The 22,071-nt window shown below is 49.5% G+C and overlaps 2 protein-coding genes across 4 annotated transcripts in view; both read right to left on the bottom strand.

The window, feature by feature from the left end:
- The window catches only part of cyldl (cylindromatosis (turban tumor syndrome), like), a 28,394-nt gene extending 27,452 nt beyond the window's left edge, over positions 1-942 (bottom strand). Inside the window, exon 1 of the mRNA XM_072574994.1 lies at positions 728-942. The gene's annotated coding sequence lies outside the window, so the exon portion shown is untranslated. The remainder of the gene's footprint in view (positions 1-727) is intronic.
- Positions 943-5,826: 4,884 nt separating this feature from the next.
- Positions 5,827-22,071, bottom strand: part of naprt (nicotinate phosphoribosyltransferase) — a 53,632-nt gene continuing 37,387 nt past the window's right edge. For all 3 annotated transcript variants that reach the window (XM_072576385.1, XM_072576383.1, XM_072576384.1), the window contains exons 9-13: positions 20,897-20,977; positions 19,401-19,503; positions 13,997-14,154; positions 7,295-7,402; positions 5,827-6,714 (exon numbers count right to left, since the gene is read on the bottom strand). In XM_072576385.1, coding sequence (XP_072432486.1) covers positions 6,646-6,714; positions 7,295-7,402; positions 13,997-14,154; positions 19,401-19,503; positions 20,897-20,977 — 519 coding nt within the window. In that variant the 3' untranslated portion in view covers positions 5,827-6,645. The remainder of the gene's footprint in view (positions 6,715-7,294; positions 7,403-13,996; positions 14,155-19,400; positions 19,504-20,896; positions 20,978-22,071) is intronic.

Below are 22,071 nucleotides of genomic sequence, written 5' to 3' on the forward strand. Positions count from 1 at the left end.
CTCAGTCCCCGATGCTCCAGGAGAAACAGCCCCAGCCTGTTCAGCCCCTCACTATAGCAGTCCAAAAGCTTGTGACTTCATATAAACGTGATGCACCATAGCCTGCTATTGTCTGACTTCTGGCGTTGTCCAACACCAGCATCTCCACATTATGCAGAATTTGGCAGGTTTTATACATTGCAAGAGTAATTATACTTACAACAACAAAAACAACAACTGACCTGGTCCTTGGGGCCATGTGGAAGTGAACGGCGCTACATTAATGCAACTCCGTTCATTGTAATAAAGGTTAAATACAAGCATCTGGAATCACATGATGTCCCTTGCTGGCTCTTTGCAACATCTATTATAAAATTCCCTCTGTCATTGCTGGAATTTTTAAAAAAAAGATGAACTAATCGCCCCTTTTACTTTTGCAGAAATAGCTCCAAGATTTACACAACCTGCTGTCTTTCAGACAATCTAATCCAAGTCACGGACTTCAGTCAATTCCCTACATCCCACACAGGTTCAAAGATCTGAAACGGAACCGAAAGTAACATTGAATTTTTGAATCTGATTTGACTTGCCCAGAGTCGGGCTGAACTCGGCGTTTTAACTGGCTTTCTCCCTGCACACAGATGCTGTCAACCCTTACTGAGAGTTCGCAGGGATTTCTTGTTCTCATTGCGGCGAGATGAGCTATTTAAACGCTGTTTACGGGAGACAAAAGCATTGGTGCATTTACCTGGTCCAGGGGCTCAGCTGCTCCTCAATGTTTCACTTCAGCTTCTGTGATACAATGTATTCCTCCTGGATACTGCAGAGAGGCACTGACTCAGTCCAAATGCTGGTGAAACCACTCTTCCTGGTTCAAGGCTTTTTCTCTTTCTCTTTATCTCTTCCTCCTGCAGTTTACTTGCTGCTTCCGCCTTTTGAAGGGATTTAAAACACTGAGAGCGCTTCCTGGTCTAGGGTAAACATGGTGCCCATCATCCCCCTCTCGAGGTCGGAGGTTCAAACACCTGCTGGGAGCACCAACCCGCCCTAAACCAGCCCATCAGAAACCAACCTAAACCAGGCCAGAACCATCCGAAGCCAAGACAGATCCATCAGAAACCAACCTAAACCAGGCCAGAACCATCATAAACCAGACCAGAACCATCAGAAACCATCATAAACCAGCAAAGATCCATCATAAACCAGGCCAGAACCATCATAAACCATTCTAAACCAGCAAAGATCCATCATAAACCAGGCCAGATCCATCGTAAACCATCCTAAACCAGCCCAGATCTATCAGAAACCAGGCCAGAACCATCGTAAACCATTCTAAACCAGCCCAGATCCATCAGAAATCAAGACAAATCCATCAGAAACCAACCTAAACCAGGCCAGAACCATCATAAACCAACCTAAACCAGCCCAGATCCATCAGAAACCAAGACAAATCCATCAGAAACCAACCTAAACCAGGCCAGAACCATCATAAACCAACCTAAACCAGCCCAGATCCATCAGAAATCAAGACAAATCCATCAGAAACCAACCTAAACCAGGCCAGAACCATCATAAACCAACCTAAACCAGCCCAGATCCATCAGAAACCAAGACAAATCCATCAGAAACCAACCTAAACCAGGCCAGAACCATCATAAATCAGGCCAGAACCATCATAAACAATCCTAAACCAGCCCAGATCCATCAGAAACCATCCTAAACCAGCCAAGAACCATCATAAACCAACCTAAACCAGCCCAGATCCACCATAAACCAGGCCAAAATCATCATAAACTAACTTAAACCTTACCACCCGCCGCCTGGAGGAAGAATGCCTTCTCTTCCGCCTTGGGACCCTCCAACCACATGGGATCAATGTGGTTGTCACCAATTTCCCTTCCCCCCACCTTATTCCCAGATCCAACGTTCCAACTTGGCCGTGCCCTGTTGAATTGTCCCACCTGTCCATCTTCCTTCCCACCGATCTGCTCCACCCTCCTCTCCAACCTATCACCTTCTACCTCATCTTCATCTACCTATCGCATGCTCAGCTACCTTCTCCCCCGCCCGCCCCAAACCCCCTCCCATTTATCTCTCAGCCCCCTTAGGCCACAAGCCTCATCCCTGATGGAGGGCGTTTGCTTCCTACTCCTTGGAAGCTGCCTGGCCTGCTGTGCTTTTCCAGCATCACACTCTTCAACATGGACCAAGGTACAGTGAAAAGCTTTGTTTACGAGCAGCACAGGCAGATCATTGTCAGCAAGAATGGACAGATCATAAGGTGAAAACTAGACAGAGTCACAGAGGATACACTGCACAGTGTGTGCGCTCAGCAAGATCAACATTAACAAGATCAGCATCATTTGAGGTTAGAGAGTCCATTCATCAGTCTAATAATGGTTAGGAAGAAGCTGTTCCTGAACCTGCTGGTGTGTCTGATGGATAAGACTGTAGGAGATTATTACTGGGGTGGGAGGGGTCGTTGATGATGTTGGCAGCCTCTCTGTGGCAGTGAGCTGTGTAAATGGAGTCCATGGATAGGAGGTTGGCTTCAGTGATGGTCTGGGCTGTAGTTTCCTGTGGTCCTGGGCAGAGCAGTTGCCATACCAGGCAATCATGAAGGTGACGGGGTTAGATGGAAGGGAGATGGGAAGCAGCCCACTGGATTATCAACATCGACCTGGGCCATTGGGCTGAATAGCCTGTTAATTTGCTGTAAATTCTCTGCAATTCTGTGTAAAATTCCTAAAAGCAAACAGGACAGATGCACCTCTGAATAAGGAGGCCTTGCATTTATATCATGCCTTCAGCATACGGGTTATGACCAGGAGACCATTCAGCCCCTCCAGCCTACTCTGCCATTCAATAGGATCTGACCTGATCACTTCACATCCTGTCTGTAACCTTTCAACTCCTTGTTTACCAAGAACCTCCCTGTGTCTGATTTCAAAATATTCACAACTCGACTTCTGCTTTTTCAAAGACTCACCAACCACCCCAAGAGAAAAAAAAACATTTGCCTCATCTCTGTCTGAGGTGGATGACCTCTGGCTTTTAAACCATGACCCCTAGTTCTAGATTCTGTCACATATTCTCCGATGCAGTAAAATATCCCAAAGAGGTTGACGGGGGAGATAGCAGACTGTAAACATATTGTGATACTCAGTCCAAACAGATCATTACCCGGCACAGTGGTTAGCACTGCTGCCTCACAGCGCCAGAGACCCGGGTTCAATTCCCGACTAAGGCTCTGTGAAGTTTGCACGTTCTCCCCGGGTCTGCATGGGTTTCCTCCGGGTGCTCCGGTTTCCTCCCACAGTCCAAAGATGTGCACGTCAGGTGAATTGGCCATGCTAAATTGTTCGTAGTGTTAGGTAAAGGTGTAAATGTAGGGGAATGGGTGGGTTATGCTTCGGCGGGTCGGTGTGGACTTGTTGGGCCGAAGGGCCTGTTTCCAAACTGTGAGTAATCTAATCTAATCCCTCTGATCTGTGTCAGTGGGCAGGTAATTCCCAAGCTCCAGCAGCCTCTGTGAGGACGGCAATAAATGAAAGGACAGTGGAACAGCAATTTTGATTTTTATTGAGTAGTAGGAGAACCCTTCCTCCTGACACTATTTGTTTTGTCTTCAGAAGAATAAAACAATTCTGCTTCAGTCACTGACCCATGGCCGGGGTGAGCTACAAATGGAGGTTCAGTGAGAAACACTGGGAACTAGTCCCACAGCAGACCTCAGGGAGAAGGGAGCTTGGATTCAGGGAGAGGAGACATGAGCCTCTTTCATGGGAAAACCTCCAAGCTGAGGATGAAATAGACACTGGGATTGCTGGGCAGGCCTGTCAGCCTCTGTGGAGAGAGAAACTGAGTGGACATTTCAGATCTGGTGTGACGATTTTCCATAAGACGGGAGGCCCACTGAGTCTGCTGCGCCATTCGATGTTTCTCAACCCCCATTCTCCTGCCTTCTCCCCGTAATCCTTGATCAAGTACCTAACTCTGTCTTAAATACACTCAATGACTTGGCACCCCCCAGCCCTCTGCGGCGATGAGTTCCACAGATTCCCCATCCTCTGGCTGAAGAAATTCCTCCTCATCTAAAGGGTCGTCCCTTCACTCTGAGGCTGTGTCCTCAGGTCCCAGTCTCTCCTACTAGTGGAAACATCTTCTCCACATCCACTCTATCCAGGCTTCTCTGTATTCTGTACGTTTCAATCTGAAAATCCCCCTCATCCTTCTAAACTCCATCAAGTACAAGCCCAGAGTCCTCAAACGCTCCTCATACGACAAGTCCTTCATCCCCATCATCATTCATATAAACATCCTCTGGATCACCTTCAACACCAGCACATCCTTCCTTAGATACGGGGCCCAAAATGCTGAAAGTATTACTAAATGCAGCCTGACCAGAGCCTTATACATCCTCAGCAGTACATCCCTACTCTTGTATTCTAGCCCTCTTGAAATGAATGCTAACATTGCATTTGCTTTCTTAATTTCTACATGTTAACCTGGAGAGAATCCTGAACTAGGACTCCCAAGTCCCTTTGTGCTTCAGATTTCCAAAACTGTCCCCGTTTGGAAAATAATCTACACCTTATTCTTCCTACCAAAGTGCATAATCTCTCACTTTCCTCGATTGTATTCCATCTGTCACTTCTTTGCCCACTCTGCCAATCTGTCTGAGTCCTTCTGCAGCCTCCCCGCCTCCTCAATACTACCCATCCCTCCACCTATCTGCAAACTTAGCCAGAATGCCCTCAGTTCCTTCATCCGGATCATTAATGTATAAAGTGAAAAGTTGTGGTCCCAACACTGACCTTTGTGGAACACCACTAGTCACTGGCTTCCATCCAGAAAAAAGACCCCTGGGTCTTACTCTCTGCCTTCTGCCAATCAGCCAATCCTCAATCCATGCCAGTACCATGTCCCAAACACCATGGGCTCTTATCTTATTTAACAGCCTCCCGAGCAGCATCTTGTCAAAGGTTTTCTGGAAATCCAATGTGATCATGTCCACAGGCTCTCCTTTGTCTAACTCGTTACCTCCTCAAAGAATTCCAAAAGATTTGTCGGGTGTGATGATACTGTGCTGACTCTGCCCTATTTTACTGGGCACTTCCACATACCACTTGTGGGCAGCACGGTGGCACAGTGGTTAGCACTGCTGCCTCACAGCGCCAGAGACCTGGGTTCAATTCCCGCCTCAGGTGACTAACTGTGTGGAGTTTGCACATCCTCCCCGTGTCTGCGTGGGTTTCCTCCGGGTGCTCCGGTTTCCTCCCACAGTCCAAAGTTGTGCAGATCAGGTGAATTGGCCATGCTAAATTGCCCGTAGTATTAGGTAAGGGGTAAAATGTAGGGTATGGGTGGGTTGCGCTTCGGCGGGTCGGTGTGGACTTGTTGGGCCGAAGGGCCTGTTTTCACACTGTAATGTAATCTAATCTAATCTACTCTGCAACCTCAGCCTTAAAATGGACTCTAAAATCTTACCAATGACCAAGGTCAGGCTAACCGGCCTACAGTTTCCTGTCTTCTGCCTCCCGTTAGCAATGTTCCAGTCGTCGGGGACCCTTCCTGAAATTAGTGATTCTTGAAAGATCACCACCAATGCCTTTTCACAAGGTGGAGGGCAAACCGACTCTGATTGGGTGAGGTGTTGCCTTATAGAAAGTAGTGGATAACTGCAGTGTCCCCAGGACAGCCAGATAATTATAAAAGTACGGAACGTCTTCCTTTATTTATGGAGATTGGGTCCCTGTGTGTGAATATACAGGGCTTGTGACAATGAACCACACCATGAACTCGGCTGGTTATACAATGTTTACTTCTAATGACCAACCGCAAGAGTCTAGAGCACAGGGTTTGGATCATTTATTCAAATGTACACAGGGACAGAGACAACTCCAGATAGTTAGAATGAAAACAGAGGAGTAGAGAAATATGCAGTATCTTTGCATCATTTTTAGTCACAGAAGCATCTCATTATTCAAATTCCAATCTCATTTCCTACAAATATAAGAAACAAATTTCTGAGCATTGGGTTAAATTTGTTAATGACTTCTCAAGGTTTAATTAATCTTATTTTAGCTAGGTACTATTTTGCCCCATTCTTTATCGGTGTCTGACAATTCCCTATCTCTACATCCATTCTGACTCCGAAGTCTCTGGGACTTTGTTTTGTTAATACTGACTCTGTTTTGTAAGACATTCATCTACAGATTCCTGCTGAAACCCACCTTTAGGGTTCACCTGGGAATTACTCACTGCTCCAGGAGAATAACTATTTCACCCCTGCCCTCCTGACTACCCCAGACAGTCATCAGTGACATTATTGACACAGTTCGGATTGTTCAGTAAATGCTACTCAATTACATTTGGTTTTGGGATTTGCAAGTGTAGGCTGATTGAGTACAGTCTATACTCTGCCAGTTAGGAACTTGATTCAATCAGCCAATTGTTGGGATGTACATTGGGAGTTTGGGAATCCTCACTCTCCCCATTGCAATTGATAATGCCGCTTGAGATTTGGATTTCTTGTGTTTGTCCTGATGATCACCTTCAGCGTAAACTCGATTTTCAGTTCCATCCTTCCAATTGTCTCCTGTCTTTTCTAATTGGCTGTTGACACCGACAGAGAGCAGTGATGCGATTGGCTCATTTGGGACACTAAGCACTGGGGCTGCTCTTCTTGATGAGGTCATCCAGCAGGTCTCGCAGCTTCTGTGAAATAGCAACCTGGAAACAAAGGATGGACTTGCGTTGCTGTAGTTCATTTCACATCCCAAGCTCATCCCAAAACCCTTCACAGCCAATGATCTGAGGCTCAGTAACCAATTTACACAAAGCATGCTCCCACAGAGAGTCACGTGATGATTGAGGGATAAACATTGAGGACACCTCTGTTTCGGGTTTGTGCTGATGTCAGTGTCACTGACCAGCTGATAAGACCCAGGGACCTCGCTCTAATGTCCTCTGATAACTCTCCCTCACAAATGGCCCAGGGATTGTTATTTTGGATTATACCCCCCGTTTCCCTGGAGGGGGAATCAAATCCATGGCTTATGGACTCCAGGGTGAGATGCTAATCCAGATCACAAACTCATTTCCCCACTGCAGTGAGAGGATTGAAGATTAACCCCCCTACCCATCAGGTGCAGAGGCCTTTTCCAGCCAAACTCCCTCTGGCCAATGAACCAAACCGGAGTTTAAACCAGGAAGAGAACCTGCTAAAGGCCCTGTTCATCGCGAGGATCCTTTGGTAAACAAACATCTAACATGGAACTTACAGCAGCAGGTTTCAGCTCTGACCTCATACCTGGTAGGGAGCAGGATCATGAAGATGCTTGTATTTTGGAGCGAGGTTGTTTAAGGAGCTCTGTGCGTGCCTCCTGATCTCTGATGTTGTACAGAGGCTTTCACAAATCTAAATTAAAACTCAGAAACAGATGGTTAGGGAGAGCCTGGATAAGCGTGTATTCTACTGCATTCCTTTTCTCGTCTTGTTACTGCTAAACTAATCCAAACTCCATTCCTGTGAAGGATGGCAAGGCACCAAGACATAGTCTACAGCACAGAAAAAGGACCTTCGGCCCATCACTTCCTCCTAGTCAATCCACTAGGGGCAGAATTCAAGGAATACAGAAAGCCCTCATCCTGGCGTTCCTTACACAAGGCACTTTAGGGAGCTCTTGCTCCACATTGACCCTGTGCAGTGTTATACACGCTTTGTATAGGGAGGCTTGTGTTTGTAGCACCACCCCTTCCCAGCTGATTCCGAGTCACCGTGTCAGGGTGGTAGAGAGACACTCATGCTCAGAGGGCCCCTTGTATAATGGCATCAGCAGTTCCTCGCCACTGAAGGAGGGGAGGAGAGGTGCCAGGCAAAGGGTGGTCCCACAGCTCCCCCCTGTCAGAATGGGTGAAGGAAGACCATGCATCCAACAGCGTGATGGTCTAGGGGAGCGAGATGGGTCACGTTGGATGGACCCATCAACACAATCTGGGTCACCAACCCGTCTGGATCGAGGGCCTCAATGTCCCCACGATCGAAACGGCATAAGTGCTGGCTCCCACCAGAGTCCATTTACCAGGCCCACCAGCTGGGAAGATCGGGCAGTGGGGGAGGGGGGACCATGAATTGGTGACTCCCGGGTCAAGGGTCAGGATACCAGGAGAGAAACATGAAGGTGACTGGACCTGTAGCTGGTGTCTTTGGGCAGTACCTCTCATTGAGGATACCCTCTGGCCACTCGCAATGGGGAAAAGGGCATGAAAATGTACTACAGAAATACACCACCCTCCTGGGCAGAGATTCCAACTCTGTGGGATCGCCATCTTCACGGTCAAAGAAAGAAATCTTTACATTTTGCAACTTGGAATGTTAAAACAACCCCAAATTATATCCACACTGTGTCACATGGATTAATAAGGCACCATTAGCCTCAATGACGGGAAGGAATGTTTGACCCCCAACTGCGCCATCGTCATCAACTCTTCTGCTCTGACCCTCAACTCCAATGAGATCGAGGAAAGGTTCTAACTTGACCTTTTGAACTCCTCACTACCTTCCCAAAAGATCATCTTTCAGGGGGCAGGGTGGGAGTGGTGGTTTCCATGGTGGGTGGGACGTGATTCCAATATCTGAAGAGGAACCATCAGGGAACGATTGACACTGATGAACAATGTGCCTGGCACTGCCACAGTCTAACAGCATCCTCTTCCACCAGACAGACAAATACCAAACCACACAGTACAATCCCATCTCCCTCCTGGATTATGTTGTTGTTCATGTCAACGATCTAAGTGTGGTCCGTATCACTCCGACCATGTGGGGATGATGGCTTTCGGACAGACCAACTTGACCAATCAGTGATGGACAGGTTCTGTACACATCACTAGAGAGTGGAAATGGGGTGGCATGGTGGCTTAACGGTTAGGACTGCTGCTTCACAGTGCGAGGCACCCAGGTTCGATTCTAGCCTCAGACGACTCTGTGTGGAGTTTGCATGTTTTTCCCTGTGTCTGTGTAGGTTTCCTCCGGGTGCTCTGGTTTTCTCCCACAACCCAAAGATGTGCAGGTTAGGGTGGATTGGCCATGCTAAATTAGCCATAGCGTCCAGGAATGTGCAGGGTACGAAGGTCAGTCCTGGGAAATGGGTGGTTACACGGATGGGGGTGGGTCTGAGAGGGATGTTCTTTGGAGGGTCACATGTGGACTTGATGGGCCGAATGGTCTGCTTCCACACTGTAGAGATTCTATTCTGATCTAAATTGCCCATAGTGCCTGGGGATGTGCAGGCTGGATGGATGAATTCGCTGTGGGGTTACAGGGACAAGAGTAGGGGTGGGTCTGGGTGAGATGTTCTTCAGCGAGTCAGTGTACTCTCAATAGGCCAAATGGCCTCCACCTGCACTGTAGCAATTCTATGACGCAATGGATAATCTGATTGACATTTGGCTCGTTCTGAGGAAGTCTCTGATGTGTGTCACCAGCTGTGTAATGCTGCTAATACCTTCTCAAATACTTCACCCATGAAACTGCTCTGATTAACCAGTTCTGTTTGATGCTGGATGAATTTAAATTGTTCTCCGTTTAGTATGTGTGCTACCTGAGTGAGCACAGAAATCACAGAATGTTGAATTTTTTTAGCATGGAGCAAAGATGCCTTAATGTTTATCTCAGTCGATACAAGGCCAGGGAAGAAACTAGATGGTGGTTGGGTGGGGGGGGGGGAGGGGAGGTGGAATTCTTACTTTTCACAAAACAGTGACCTTCTGGAGGTTTATAAAATCATGAAAGGCATGGATAGGATAAATAGACAAGGTCTTTTTCCTGGTGTGGGGAGTGTCCAGAACTAGAGGGCATAGGTTTAAGGTTAGAGGGGTAAAATTTAAAAGGGACCTAAGGGGCACCTTTTTCATGCAGAGGGTGGAGGGTGGTGTGTGTTAGAATGAGCTGCCAGAGGAAGTGGTGGAGGCTGGTACAATTACAACACTTAAAAGGCACCTGGATGGGTATATGAATAAGAAGGGTTGAGAGGGATATGGGCCGAGTGCTGGCAGGTGGGACTAGATTGGGCTGGGATATCTGGTTGGCATGGACGGGTTGGACCAAAAGGTCTGTTTCCGTGCTGTACATAACTATGCCTGTGATTAGAGTCATAGAGATGTACAGCATGTAAACAGACCCTTCAGTAACATGGGAGCCGGACCATACAGGGACAAGGTCAGGATGCCCCCCTTCACACAAAGGATTGTGGAAATCAGGAACTCCTTGCCCACAAAAGACTGTGGATACTCGGGCTGAATTGAGAGAGAGATTTTCCAAAGTTTAAGCTGTCAAAGAGTATGAAACTATGTCTGATAATGATGAAGCTTCCTGCAACTCCATGTTTGGCCCTGTCTGCACCTATCCTCGTTTGTGATCTGATTAAGTAATGGCCAGGCAATGACCGTCACCAATGAGAGACAATCTAACCACCACCTCTTGACAGTGAATGGTATTACCATCACTGAATCCCACACCATTATAAACATCCTGGGGGTTACCATTGGGGGAGAGAGAGAAGGGAACTCAACTGGACTCACCACATAAACACAGTGGCTACAAGAGCAGTTCAGAGGTTGGGAATACTGCAGTGAGTAACTCACCTCCTGACTCCCCAAAGCCTGTCCACCATCTACAAGGCACAAGTCAGGACTGTGATGGAATACTCCCCACTTGCCTGGATGGGTCCAGCTCCAACAACACTCAAGAAGCTTGACACCATCCAGGACTGAGCAGCCCACTTGATTAACACCACATCCACAAGCATCCACTCCCTCCACCACCGACGCTCAGGAACAGCAGTGTGTACCATCTACAATTCTGGATTAGTGGTGCTGGAAGAGCACAGCAGTTCAGGCAGCATCCAAGGAGCTTCGAAATCGACGTTTCGGGCAAAAGCCCTTCATCAGGAATAAAGGCAGTGAGCCTGAAGCGTGGAGAGATAAGCTAGAGGAGGGTGGGGGTAGGGAGAAAGTAGCATAGAGTACAATGGGTGAGTGGGGGAGGGGGTGAAGGTGATAGGTCAGGGAGGAGAGGGTGGAGTGGATAGGTGGAAAAGGAGATAGGCAGGTAGGACACGTCATGGGGACAGTGCTGAGCTGGAAGTTTGGAACTAGAGTGAGGTAGGGGAAGGGGAAATGAGGAAACTGTTGCAGTCCACATTGATGCCCTGGGGTAGAAGTATTCCGAAGCGTTTTTCCTCCAGGCGTCTGGTGGTGAGGGAGCGGCGGTGAAGGAGGCCCAGGACCTGAGATACCACCCACGCCCTCCACCTCCTCCAAGACTTCTGTTTCCCCGGCCCCCAACACCTCATCTTCACCATGGATATCCAATCCCTCCAAACCTCCATCCGCCATGACCAGGGCCTCCAAGCCCTCCATTCTTTCCTCTCCAGACGTCCCCAACAGTACCCTTCCACCGACACTCTCATTCGTTTGGCCGAACTGGTCCTCACCCTTAACAATTTCTCCTTTGAATACTCCCACTTCCTCCAGACCAAAGGGGTAGCCATGGGCACACGTATGGGCCCCAGCTATGCCTGTCTCTTTGTTTGCTACATAGAACAGTCCATCTTCCGTAATTACACCGGCACCACTCCCCACCTCTTCCTCCACTACACTGATGACTGCATTGGCGCCACCTCATGCTCCCGCGAGGAGGTTGAGCAATTCATCAACTTCACCAACACATTCCACCCTGACCTTAAATTTACCTGGACCATCTCTGACACCTCCCTCCCCTTCCTGGACCTCTCCATCTCCATTAATGACGACTGACTTGACACTGATATTGTTTACAAACCCACCGACTCCCACAGCTACCTGGATTATACCTCTTCCCACCATACCTCTAGCAAAAATGCCATCCCGTATTCCCAATTCCTCCGCCTCCGCCGGATCTGCTCCCATGAGGACCAGTTCCACCACAGAACACATCAGATGGCCTCCTTCTTTAGAGACCGCAATTTCCCTTCCCACATGGTTAAAGATGCCCTCCAACGTATCTCGTCCACATCCCGCACCTCCGGTCTCAGACCCCACCCCTCCAACCGTAACAAGGACAGAACGCCCCTGGTGCTCACCTTCCACCCTACCAACCTTCGCATAAACCAAATCATCCGCCGACATTTCTGTCACCTCCAAACAAACCCCACCACCAGGAATATATTTCCCTCCCCACCCCTTTCTGCCTTCCGCAAAGACTGTTCCCTCCGTGACTACCTGGTCAGGTCCACACCCCCCTACAACCCACCCTCCCATCCTGGCACTTTCCCCTGCCACCGCAGGAACTGTAAAACCTGTGCCCACACCTCCTCCCTCACCTCTATCCAAGGCCCTAAAGGAGCCTTCCACATCCACTTGCACATCCACTAATATCACTTATTGTATCCGTTGCTCCCGATGTGGTCTCCTCTACATTGGGGAGACTGGGCGCCTCCTAGCAGAGCGCTTTAGGGAACATCTCCGAGACACCCGCACCAATCAACCACACCGCCCCGTGGCCCAACATTTCAACTCCCCCTCCCACTCTGCCGAGGACATGGAGGTCCTGGGCCTCCTTCACCGCCGCTCCCTCACCACCAGACGCCTGGAGGAAGAACGCCTCATCTTCCGCCTCGGAACACTTCAACCCCAGGGCATCAATGTGGACTTCACCAGTTTCCTCTTTTCCCCTTCCCCCACCTCACCCTAGTTCTAAACTTCCAGCTCAGCACTGTCCCCGTGACTTGTCCGGACTTGTCCTACCTGCCTATCTCCTTTTCCACCTATCCACTCCATCCTCTCCTCCCTGACCTATCACCTTCACCCCCTCCCCCACTCACCCATTGTACTCTATGCTACTCTCTCACCATCCCCACCCTCCTCTAGCTTATCTCTCCATGCTGCAGGCTCACTGCCTTTATTCCTGATGAAGGGCTTTTGCCCGAAACGTCGATTTCGAAGCTCCTTGGATGCTGCCTGAACTGCTGTGCTCTTCCAGCACCACTAATCCAGTATTTGGTTTCCAGCATCTGCAGTCATTTTTTTTACCTGTACCAAGTACAAGATGCACTGGAGAAATTCACCAAAGATCCTCAGACAGCACCTTCCGAACCTGTGACCACTTCCATCTGGAAGGACAAGGGCATCTGATACATGGGAACACCACCGCTTGCATGTTCCCTTCCAAGCCACTCACCATCCTGACTTGGAAATATATCGGTGTTCCTTCACTGTCTCTGGGTCAAAATCCTGGAATTCCCTCCCTAAGAGCATTCTGGACTGCAGCGGTTCAAGAAGGCAGCTCACCCCCACCTTCTCAAGAGACAACTAGGGACGGGCAATAAATGCTGGGCCCAGCCAGTGACCCCTCGATCCTGTGACTGAATTTTTAAAATGGCTGCATAACCCTGAATGGGCTGAATGGTCCCTTCCTATCGGAATGGCCATATTGTGCCAGAAGTTGGAATGTGAAGCATGGGCAGGGCAAACAGAAAGCAGATGGTCTCCTTAGTTAATAACAAGGGGCTATTGTTTTAAAGTGTGAGACAGGAGGGATTTGAGGAAAACCTTTCTCACCCCAGACCGTGTTAGCAGGGGGGTCTGAATGCCCTGCCTGGGAGGGGAGTTAAGGCACAAAACCTCACAACCTTTAAAATAAACTTGGATGAGCTCTCAAAATGTCCTAACATTCAAGGCTAAGGGCCTAGTACAGGAAAAGGACTAGTGGAGCATACTCCTGGTGGTATGGACTGATGGGCCGAAGGGCCTTTTCACTACCATCTAACTTATATGAATCTCAGGGATTTGAGGAATAAACATGTAATACAATGCTGTGAGTCACTCCCTGGAGAAAATCTACAAGGCCTTTGGAAGGAACAGCTGCCTGACGGAGAAGACTGAGTGAGACCATTCTGTGAGGGAGCTCCAGGAGGGGCCAGGCGATGGTGTACTGGCAGCTGGAGGGTGGGCCGAAGCGCCGGTCACTCACCTGGCCATGTTGGTAGTAAACCCGGTGGAGGGTCTCCACTCGCACAGCTGTCACCCAGAAACCAGCGCATCGCCCAGTCAGAGCGTAACACTTGATCTCCTCATCGGCCCTCAGCTCTGGCTCCTCCGCCAGAGTCAGGAGATCGAGGAAGGGGCTTCCTGAGGTGGGGTGGGGTGGAGGATGGGAGGGAGAGGGATCAAGGTTGAGGGTGAACACGGGTGGGGGTTAGGGGTAACAGGGATAATGGAGGGGTGGGGCAAGAGTGGTGGGGGAGGAGGGATGTGGGTGAGGGGGCAGAGAAAGATGAGATTGATCCATTGTGTTAGATGAATTGCTTGCTATTCACACTGTAAGACATTGCCCTGGTATCAGCCTGACTGGGATTAACATCCAGAAATAGAGAGAGCCAGAACTGCACGGCTAACGCGATGTTCGAGATTGACTAACCCTCTCCCCCAAAAGGTATGTTTATCCTTCCATGCCTGTCCATACCAGCTTTCTCCATCTGTCCCTCCCTACAAACAAAAATGGCCACTCTGCCCTTTGACCTGCTATACCATTTGATAAGGTCAGGGCTGATCTGAATCTAACCATGACTGCACAACCTTTCACCCCTTCAGGAATCATGTATCTATCTCCCTCTGCCCTAAAACTATTAAGAGGTTCTACATGAGGATGAGAGTAGGAAGGACAGGGACAGGATTTCAGGGTCACAGGAATGTGCTATCAGACAGCAAACTGGCTAGCAGTATTCGAAATAAGGTAGGTGAGCTTGCAGCATGGGACTTCGACGTTGTGGCCATTTCGGAGACATGGATAGAGCAGGGTGAGGGATGGATGTTGCAGGTTCCAGGGTTTAGATCTTTCATTAAGAACAGGCAAGGCAGTAAACGAAGGGGAAGCGTGGCCTTGTTAGTCAAGGATAGTATAACGGTGGCTGAGAGAACTTTTGATGAGGACTTGTCTACTGAGGTATTGTGGGCTGAGGTTAGAAACAAGAGAGGAGAGGTCACACTGCTTGGAGTCTTTCTTATATAGGCCTCCGCAGAGTTCCAGGGAGGTGGAATAGAGGATTAGCAAAATTATTCTGTGTTGGAGTGAAAGGAACAGGGTGGTCATTATGGGGGGCTTTAACTTCCCCAACATTGACTGAAAATACTATAACTCCAGTACGTTGGATGGATCAGTTTTTGTACAATGTGTACAGGAGGGCTTCCTGACACAGTATGTCGAAGGGCCGTCAAGAGGGGAGGCCACACTGGATCTGGTGCTTGGTAATGAACCAAGCCAGGTGTTTGATTTAGTTGTAGGTGAGCACTTTGGAGAGGGTGACCATTATTGAGGTACGTTTAGTTTAGCGATGGAAAGGGATAGGTACATGCTACAGGTCAAGAGTTATCGATAGGGCAAGGGCAATTATAATGTGATTAGGCAAGAATTAGGATGCATAGAATGGGGTAGCAAAATGCAGGGGATGCCAACAATCGAAATGTGGAGCTGGTTTAAGGAACAGATATTGCGTGTCCTTGATAGGTATGTCCCTGTCAGGCAGGGAGGAAGAGATAAGGTAAGGGAACCGTGGTTTACCACAGAAAAAGCATCTCTTGTTACAAAGAAGAAGGAGGCTTATGTGTTGATGAGGCAAGATGGTTCAGATGAGGCGATGGAGAGTTACAGGTCAGCTAGGAAGGATTTAAAGAGAGAGTTAAGAAGAGCAAAGAGAGGACACGAGCAGTCTTTGGTAAATAGAATAAAAGAGAACCCTAAAGCTTTCTATAGGTACGTGAGGAATAAAAGGATGGTTAGGGTAGGAATAGGGCCAAAGACAGATGTGGGAAGTTGAGTGTGCACCCTGTGGAGATCAGAGAGGTGCTATATGAACATTTCTCATCGGTTTTCACTCAGGAAAAGGAGAATATTGTAGAGGAGAAGAATGAGATATTAGACTAGAAAGGATTGAGGTTAGTAAGGAAGAGGTGTTATCAATTCTAGAAGGAGTGAGAGTAGACAAGTCCACTGGGCCGGATGGGATTTATCCGAGGATTCTCTGGGAAGCTAGGGAGCAGATAGCAGAGCCTTTGACTTTGATATTTGAGTCATCATTGTCTATGGGTTTAGTACCAGAGGACTGGAGGATTGCACATGTTCAAGAAGGGCAGTAGAGATGACCCAGGTAATTATAGACCAGTGAGCCTTACTTCTGTTATAGGAAAGTTTTGGAAAGAATTATAAGCGATAAGATTTATAATTTATAATCATCTAGCAAGCAACAATTTGATTTCAGATAGTCAACATGGTTTTGTCAAGGGCAGTTTGTGTCCCACAACCTCATTGAGTTTTTTGAGAAGGTGACCAAGCATGTGGATGAGGGTAGGGCAGTTGACGTCGTATACATGGACTTCAGTAAAGCCTTTGATAAGGTTCCACACGGTAGGCTGTTGGAGAAAATGCAGAGGCATGGAATTGAGGGTGATTTAGCATTTTGGATTAGAAACTGGCTTTCTGAAAGAAGGCAGCGAGTGGTAGTTGATAGAAAATATTCAGCCTGGAGTCCAGTTACTAGTGGTGTGCAACATGGATCTGTTTTGGGACCACTGCTGTTTGTCATTTTTATAAATGATTTAAATGCAGGCATAGATGGATGGGTTAGTAAATTTGCAGATGACACTAAAGTCGGTGGAGTGGTGGACAATGTGGAAGAATGTTGCAGGTTGCAGGGGGATTTGGATAAGCTGCAGAATTGGGCTGAGAGGTGGCAAATGGAGTTCAATGCAGCTAAATGTGAGGTGATGCACTTTGTGAAGAATAACAGGAAGGCAGAGTACTGGGTCAATGGAAAGATTCATGGTAGTGTGGATGGGCAGAGGGATCTTGGAGTCCATGTACAAAGATCCCTGAAAGTTGCCACCCAGGTGGATAGTGCTGTTAAGGCGTCATATGGTGTGTTCGGTTTCATTGGTAGAGGGATTGAGTTCTGGAACCACAATATCATGCTGCAACTATACAAAATGCTGGTGTGGCCACACTTGAAATATTGTGTACAGTTCTGGTCGCCATACTTCAGGAAGGATGTGGAAGTATTGGAAAAGGTGCAGAGGCGATTTACCAGGATGTTGCCAGGTCTGGAGGGAAGGTCTTATGAGGAAAGGCTGAGAGACTTGGGTCTTTCTCATTGGCAGGAAGAAGGCTAAGAGGGGATTTGATAGAGACATACAAGATGATCAGAGGATTAGATAGAGTAGACAATGAGAGTCTTTTTCCTAGGATGATGACATCAGCTTGTACGAGGGGGCATGGCTACAAATTGAGGGGTGATAGATTTATGACAGATGTGAGAGGCAGGTTCTTTACGCAGAGAATGGTAAGGGCGTGGAATGCCCTACCTGCTAATGTAGTCAACTCAGCCACATTAGGGAGATTTAAACAATCCTTCGATAGGGACATGGATGATTTTGGGATAGTGTAGGGAGACGAGCCGAGAATAGTTCACAGGTCGGTACAACATCGAGGGCTGAAGGGCCTGTTCTGCGCTGTATTGTTCTATGTTCTAACCCTCTGAGAAAACAAACTGTTCCTCATTGCTGTTAGAAACGGGCACCCCCTTATTTTTAAACCCCCGATGACCTTGAGTTCCAGATCCTCCCTTCAACCTAGTCAAGTCCCCTCAGGACCTCTCCATTTCAGTGGCCCCTCACTCTCCTAAAATCCCAACTATACATGCCCAGCCTTTCCTCAGAAGGCAATCCACTGTCTATAAGGACCAGGAGGAGGCAGTCTAGAGCAGCACTGGGCCACAACAAGCTGCCAAGGGTGCCGGGGTGGGGGGCAGAGGGGGGTGGTTCGGGTAAGCTTGTTTAATCGGTTGACCTCCGGCAGGAAGAGTGGGCAGTGACCGGGCGTCCTCACCGTGACTGGGCCTCACTGTGGCCTCCACAAAGTGGCCACCCTGTTGTGAGAGGCAGCTGGGCAGACGGGTGGACGGCCAGTGGGAAAGGAATGGAGGAGGCCGCGGTGGGGCGGAAGGGGTGACCCTCACCCATGCCTCGACGCAACCATTCCTGCCGCCACATCATAAATGCAGGCGGAACGTCCCGTTGCCGAGCAACCGGTTCAGCGGAGAAAGAGGGGGGTTGCCGTCTCATGGAGGAGGGCCCTGATATCGAGAAGGTTTAGGAGTCTCCGGCCTTGAGGGCCTAGGCGTATAAGGCTGCTCGGTCCGAGTGCGGAACCCCTTCACAATGGCTCATGTTTCAGGCTGAGGACTGTATCCTACCCCTCTCGGTGAATCCCATGTGCTACAGAGAATAGAATCCTGCACAGAACGATCCCAGTGCCTGAGAGAGCTAACCCTGAGCAGTCTTGTACAGTTTGGAATTCTAACCAGCTGTGCAGGGAGCTAAAGGGGGTTAAAACAAAAGCATTGAGCGATGTCTTTAATCTGCCTTTCCCCTCTCCCCCCATCCCAGCTTCTGTGACACAGATCTGCAGCACAGCAAAAATACCCTTCAGCCCATCTGTGCTGGTCAGTAATAACCACGAAACTATCCCGTTGTGCCTCTCACTTTCTCCTCTGACATCTGGGTAATCATTTCGATCTGAAATGCTTTCCTTGAGGCTGCGTTGATTGGTGCAGCAGTTTGGCGTTTGATTGTATCAGTCTGTTTATGGTTGATTGCCCACTGTGCTTAACTAGTTAAACCTAGTTGTGGATTCAGAAAAAAATTTTAAAAGCTCCCAACAATCTGGAGTTGTGAAGTGGAGGTGCCAGTGTTGGACTGGGGCGGAGAAGGTCATAAGTCAAACCACACCAACATTACAGTCCAACAGGGTTATTTAAAATTACAAAACTCCCCAAGGGCTGCTCCCTTGTCAAGTGCTTCACCTGGGGCAATGCTCTAAAAGCTGGTGATTTCAAATAAATACTGGGTTTCTGAAAGTCAGAGCCTCAAATGTGGAGCAGACATCAGAAAGCACTGAGGAATAAAATGTGTTACACAGCGAGTAGTAGAGTTGGTTCATTGTAACTCCACCAGGGTGTTCCAGTTACAATACTGGCATCTGCCCGACAATGTGGTAAATTGCCCAGATATGTCCTGTACGTGAAAAGCAGGATAAATCCAACCCAACCAGTTACCACCCCATCAGTCTACTCTCGATCATCAGTAAAGTGATGGAAGGTGTCCATCAACAGCGCTATCAAGCAGCACCTGCTCAGCAATGACCTGCTCAGTGACCCCCAGTTTGAGTTCCACCAGGGTCACTCAGCTCCTGACCTCATTGGTTCAAACATGGACAGAAGAGCTGACTTCCAGAGGGTGAGGTGGGGGAGACACTGGGTGCTCGCCCCAGTCTGAATGGGCTCATTATTCCGGGTCTCCTGACTCTGGCCTGTGTTGCCTCTCACCGTCAGTGCCATACAGTCTGTAAACGGCTTTCTTCCCCGGGAGAGTCATTTTCCCTTCCTCTTCCGTCATTTTGATCCGAGGTTCTCCATCAACCTGGCTCAGCTGCAGAGTAAAGAGCAGTGAGTGTTAGATTCCAGCAAGGTCCGGCCTCAGGAATTCCCTGATCCCAGAGTTGTGTTACTGAGGGAAGTGAACAGGCAGAGACTCCCGCTATCTGGCAGTGAATCCGGACAGTGAGAGCTGACAATAAAAGACTCCCCCTCATTATCAAATCAGACGAGCTCCACCATGGAGCTCTGCCATGGGGATTGGTCTGAGACTGGAGCTCCACCACGGGGATCAGTCGGAGGATGGTGCTCCGCCATTGGGATCAGTTGAAGGACGGAGCTCCACCATGGGGATCGGTCTGAGAATGGAGCTCCGTCACGCGGATCAGTCTGAGGACGGAGCTCTGTCATGGGGATCGGTTTGAGGACGGAGTTTTACCATGGGCATCGGTCTGAGGACGGTGCTCCACCAAGGCGATCAGTGAGAGGGTGGAGCTCTGTAATGGGGGAATCGGTCTGAGGACGGAGCTATGCCATGGGGGACGGGTCTGAGGAAGGAGGTTCACCATGGAGTGGGGGGGGGATCTCTCTGAGGATGGAGCTCTGTCATGGGGATTGAGCTCTGTCACGGGGACCGGTCTGGGGACAGAGCTCAGCCATGGTGACCAGCACAGCCCTTACAATCCTCTAATTAGATTACTTACAGTGTGGAAACAGGCCCTTCGGCCCAACAAGTCCACACCGACCCTCTGAAGAGCAACCAACTCAGACCCACTCCCCTACATTTACCCCTTCACCTAAACACTACGGGCAATTTCCCATGGCCAATTCACCTGACCTGCACATCTTTGGATTGTGTGAGGAAACCGGAGCACCCGGAGGAAACCCACGCAGACACGGGGAGAATGTGCAAACTCCACACAGACAGTTGCCTGAGGCAGGAATTGAACCCGGGTCTCTGGCGCTGTGAGGCAGCAGTGCTAACCACTGTGCCACCCACTGCCACCGTGCTGCCCACTATACTAAAATCTGCCGGTTTATGAGGAGACAATGATGTGGTATTAATTTCACAAATAATCCCAAGGGTAGGCCCATATTCTGTGGAAATGGGAGTGAATCCCACCTTTTGGAGTTTAAATTCACGAGCACGGACATTTCAAACAGAACAGCTCGGAACAGGACGATTATCTAACATCTAGATTTAAAAACGATCTCCATGACAGCTATCGTCAATGGTTCATTAATGTCCTTTAGGGAGGGAAGGTGCAATCATGTAGGTCTGGTCTACATGTGACTCCAGACCCACAGCCATGTGGCTGACTTGCAAATACCTTCTGGAAGGGTAGGTGACAGGGCAGTTACACACGGACAGCAAACAGCAATGCTCACAGTCCCACACAATGAGAAAAGGGAGGAAACATTCCCACATCCAGACCCTCACTCTGTACCTTATAGACACAGCCCAGCGAGGGCTGTAAGGGGCACGTGACCAGGTTCGTGCCCACACCAATACAGTCCACTTCATTATCCTGCAATTGAACAAACTGGCAACTTAATACATCAGGGTTACAGTGGGCTAAACCCGGGGTGGGGGGGGGTGGTGTAGGGCAAGGGTTAGAGTGGGGTTTGTTCGAGGGTGTGTTAGAATGGGACAGCAGAAGGTATGGGAGTGTGGATGGGGTGGGAGATGGGGAGTCTCACTCACATCTTTCCCTGTCTCACTCTCCCCTCGTCCATGTCTCACTCTTCCCCAGTCTCTCTCTCGCACTCTCCCCCGTCTCAGTCTCTCCCCCCTCCGTCCCTGTCTCACTCTCCCCCAATCCCTCTCTCTCTCTCCTCCTGTCCCTGTCTCACTCCCCCCATCCATGAAATACTCTCCCTGTTCCAGTCGCACTCTCTCCCCAGCCCCTGTCTCACTCTCCCACTGTCCCTGTCTCCCCCCTCACCATGTCCCTGTCTCCCTCCCACCCGTGACCCTGTCTCCCTCCCCGCCATGATCCTGTCTCACTACCCCCCCCCCCCCGTGTCCCTGTCCCAGTCTCACTCTCTCCCCCGTCCCTGCCTCACTCTCCCCAGTCCCTGTCTCTCTCTCCCCCCATCTCTGTCTCCCTCTGCCCCTGTCCCAGTCTCCCTCTGCCCCTGTCCCAGTCTCCCTCCCCCCGTGTCCCTGTCTCTCTCCTCTCCATGTCCCTGTCTCTCTCTCTCCCCCGTCCCTGTCTCCCTCCCCTCCATGTCCCTGTCTCCCTCCCCGCGTGTCCCTGTCTCTCTCTCCCCCGTGTCCCTGTCTCTCACCCTACGTGTCCCTATCTCACTCCCCCCATGTCCCTGTCTCTCTCTCTCTCTCCCCCATGTCCCTGTCTCTTTCTCCCCCGTCCCTGAGTCTCTCTTCCCATCCCAATCTCCCTCTCCGTGTCCCTGTCTCACTCTCCCCCATCCCTGTCTCACTCTCCCCCGTCCCTGTCTCACTCTCCCCCGTCCCTGTCTCACTCTCCCCCCTTGTCCCTGTCTCTCTCACCCCCCCGTGTCCCTGTCTCTCTCTCTCCCCCCGTGTCCCTGTCTCTCTCTCCCCCTGTGCCCCTGTCTCTCTCCCGCCCCGTGTCCCTGTCTCTCTCTCCCCGTCCCT

The sequence above is a fragment of the Chiloscyllium punctatum genome, chromosome 8 (genome assembly GCF_047496795.1).
Source record: "Chiloscyllium punctatum isolate Juve2018m chromosome 8, sChiPun1.3, whole genome shotgun sequence".
Lineage (NCBI taxonomy): Eukaryota > Metazoa > Chordata > Chondrichthyes > Orectolobiformes > Hemiscylliidae > Chiloscyllium > Chiloscyllium punctatum.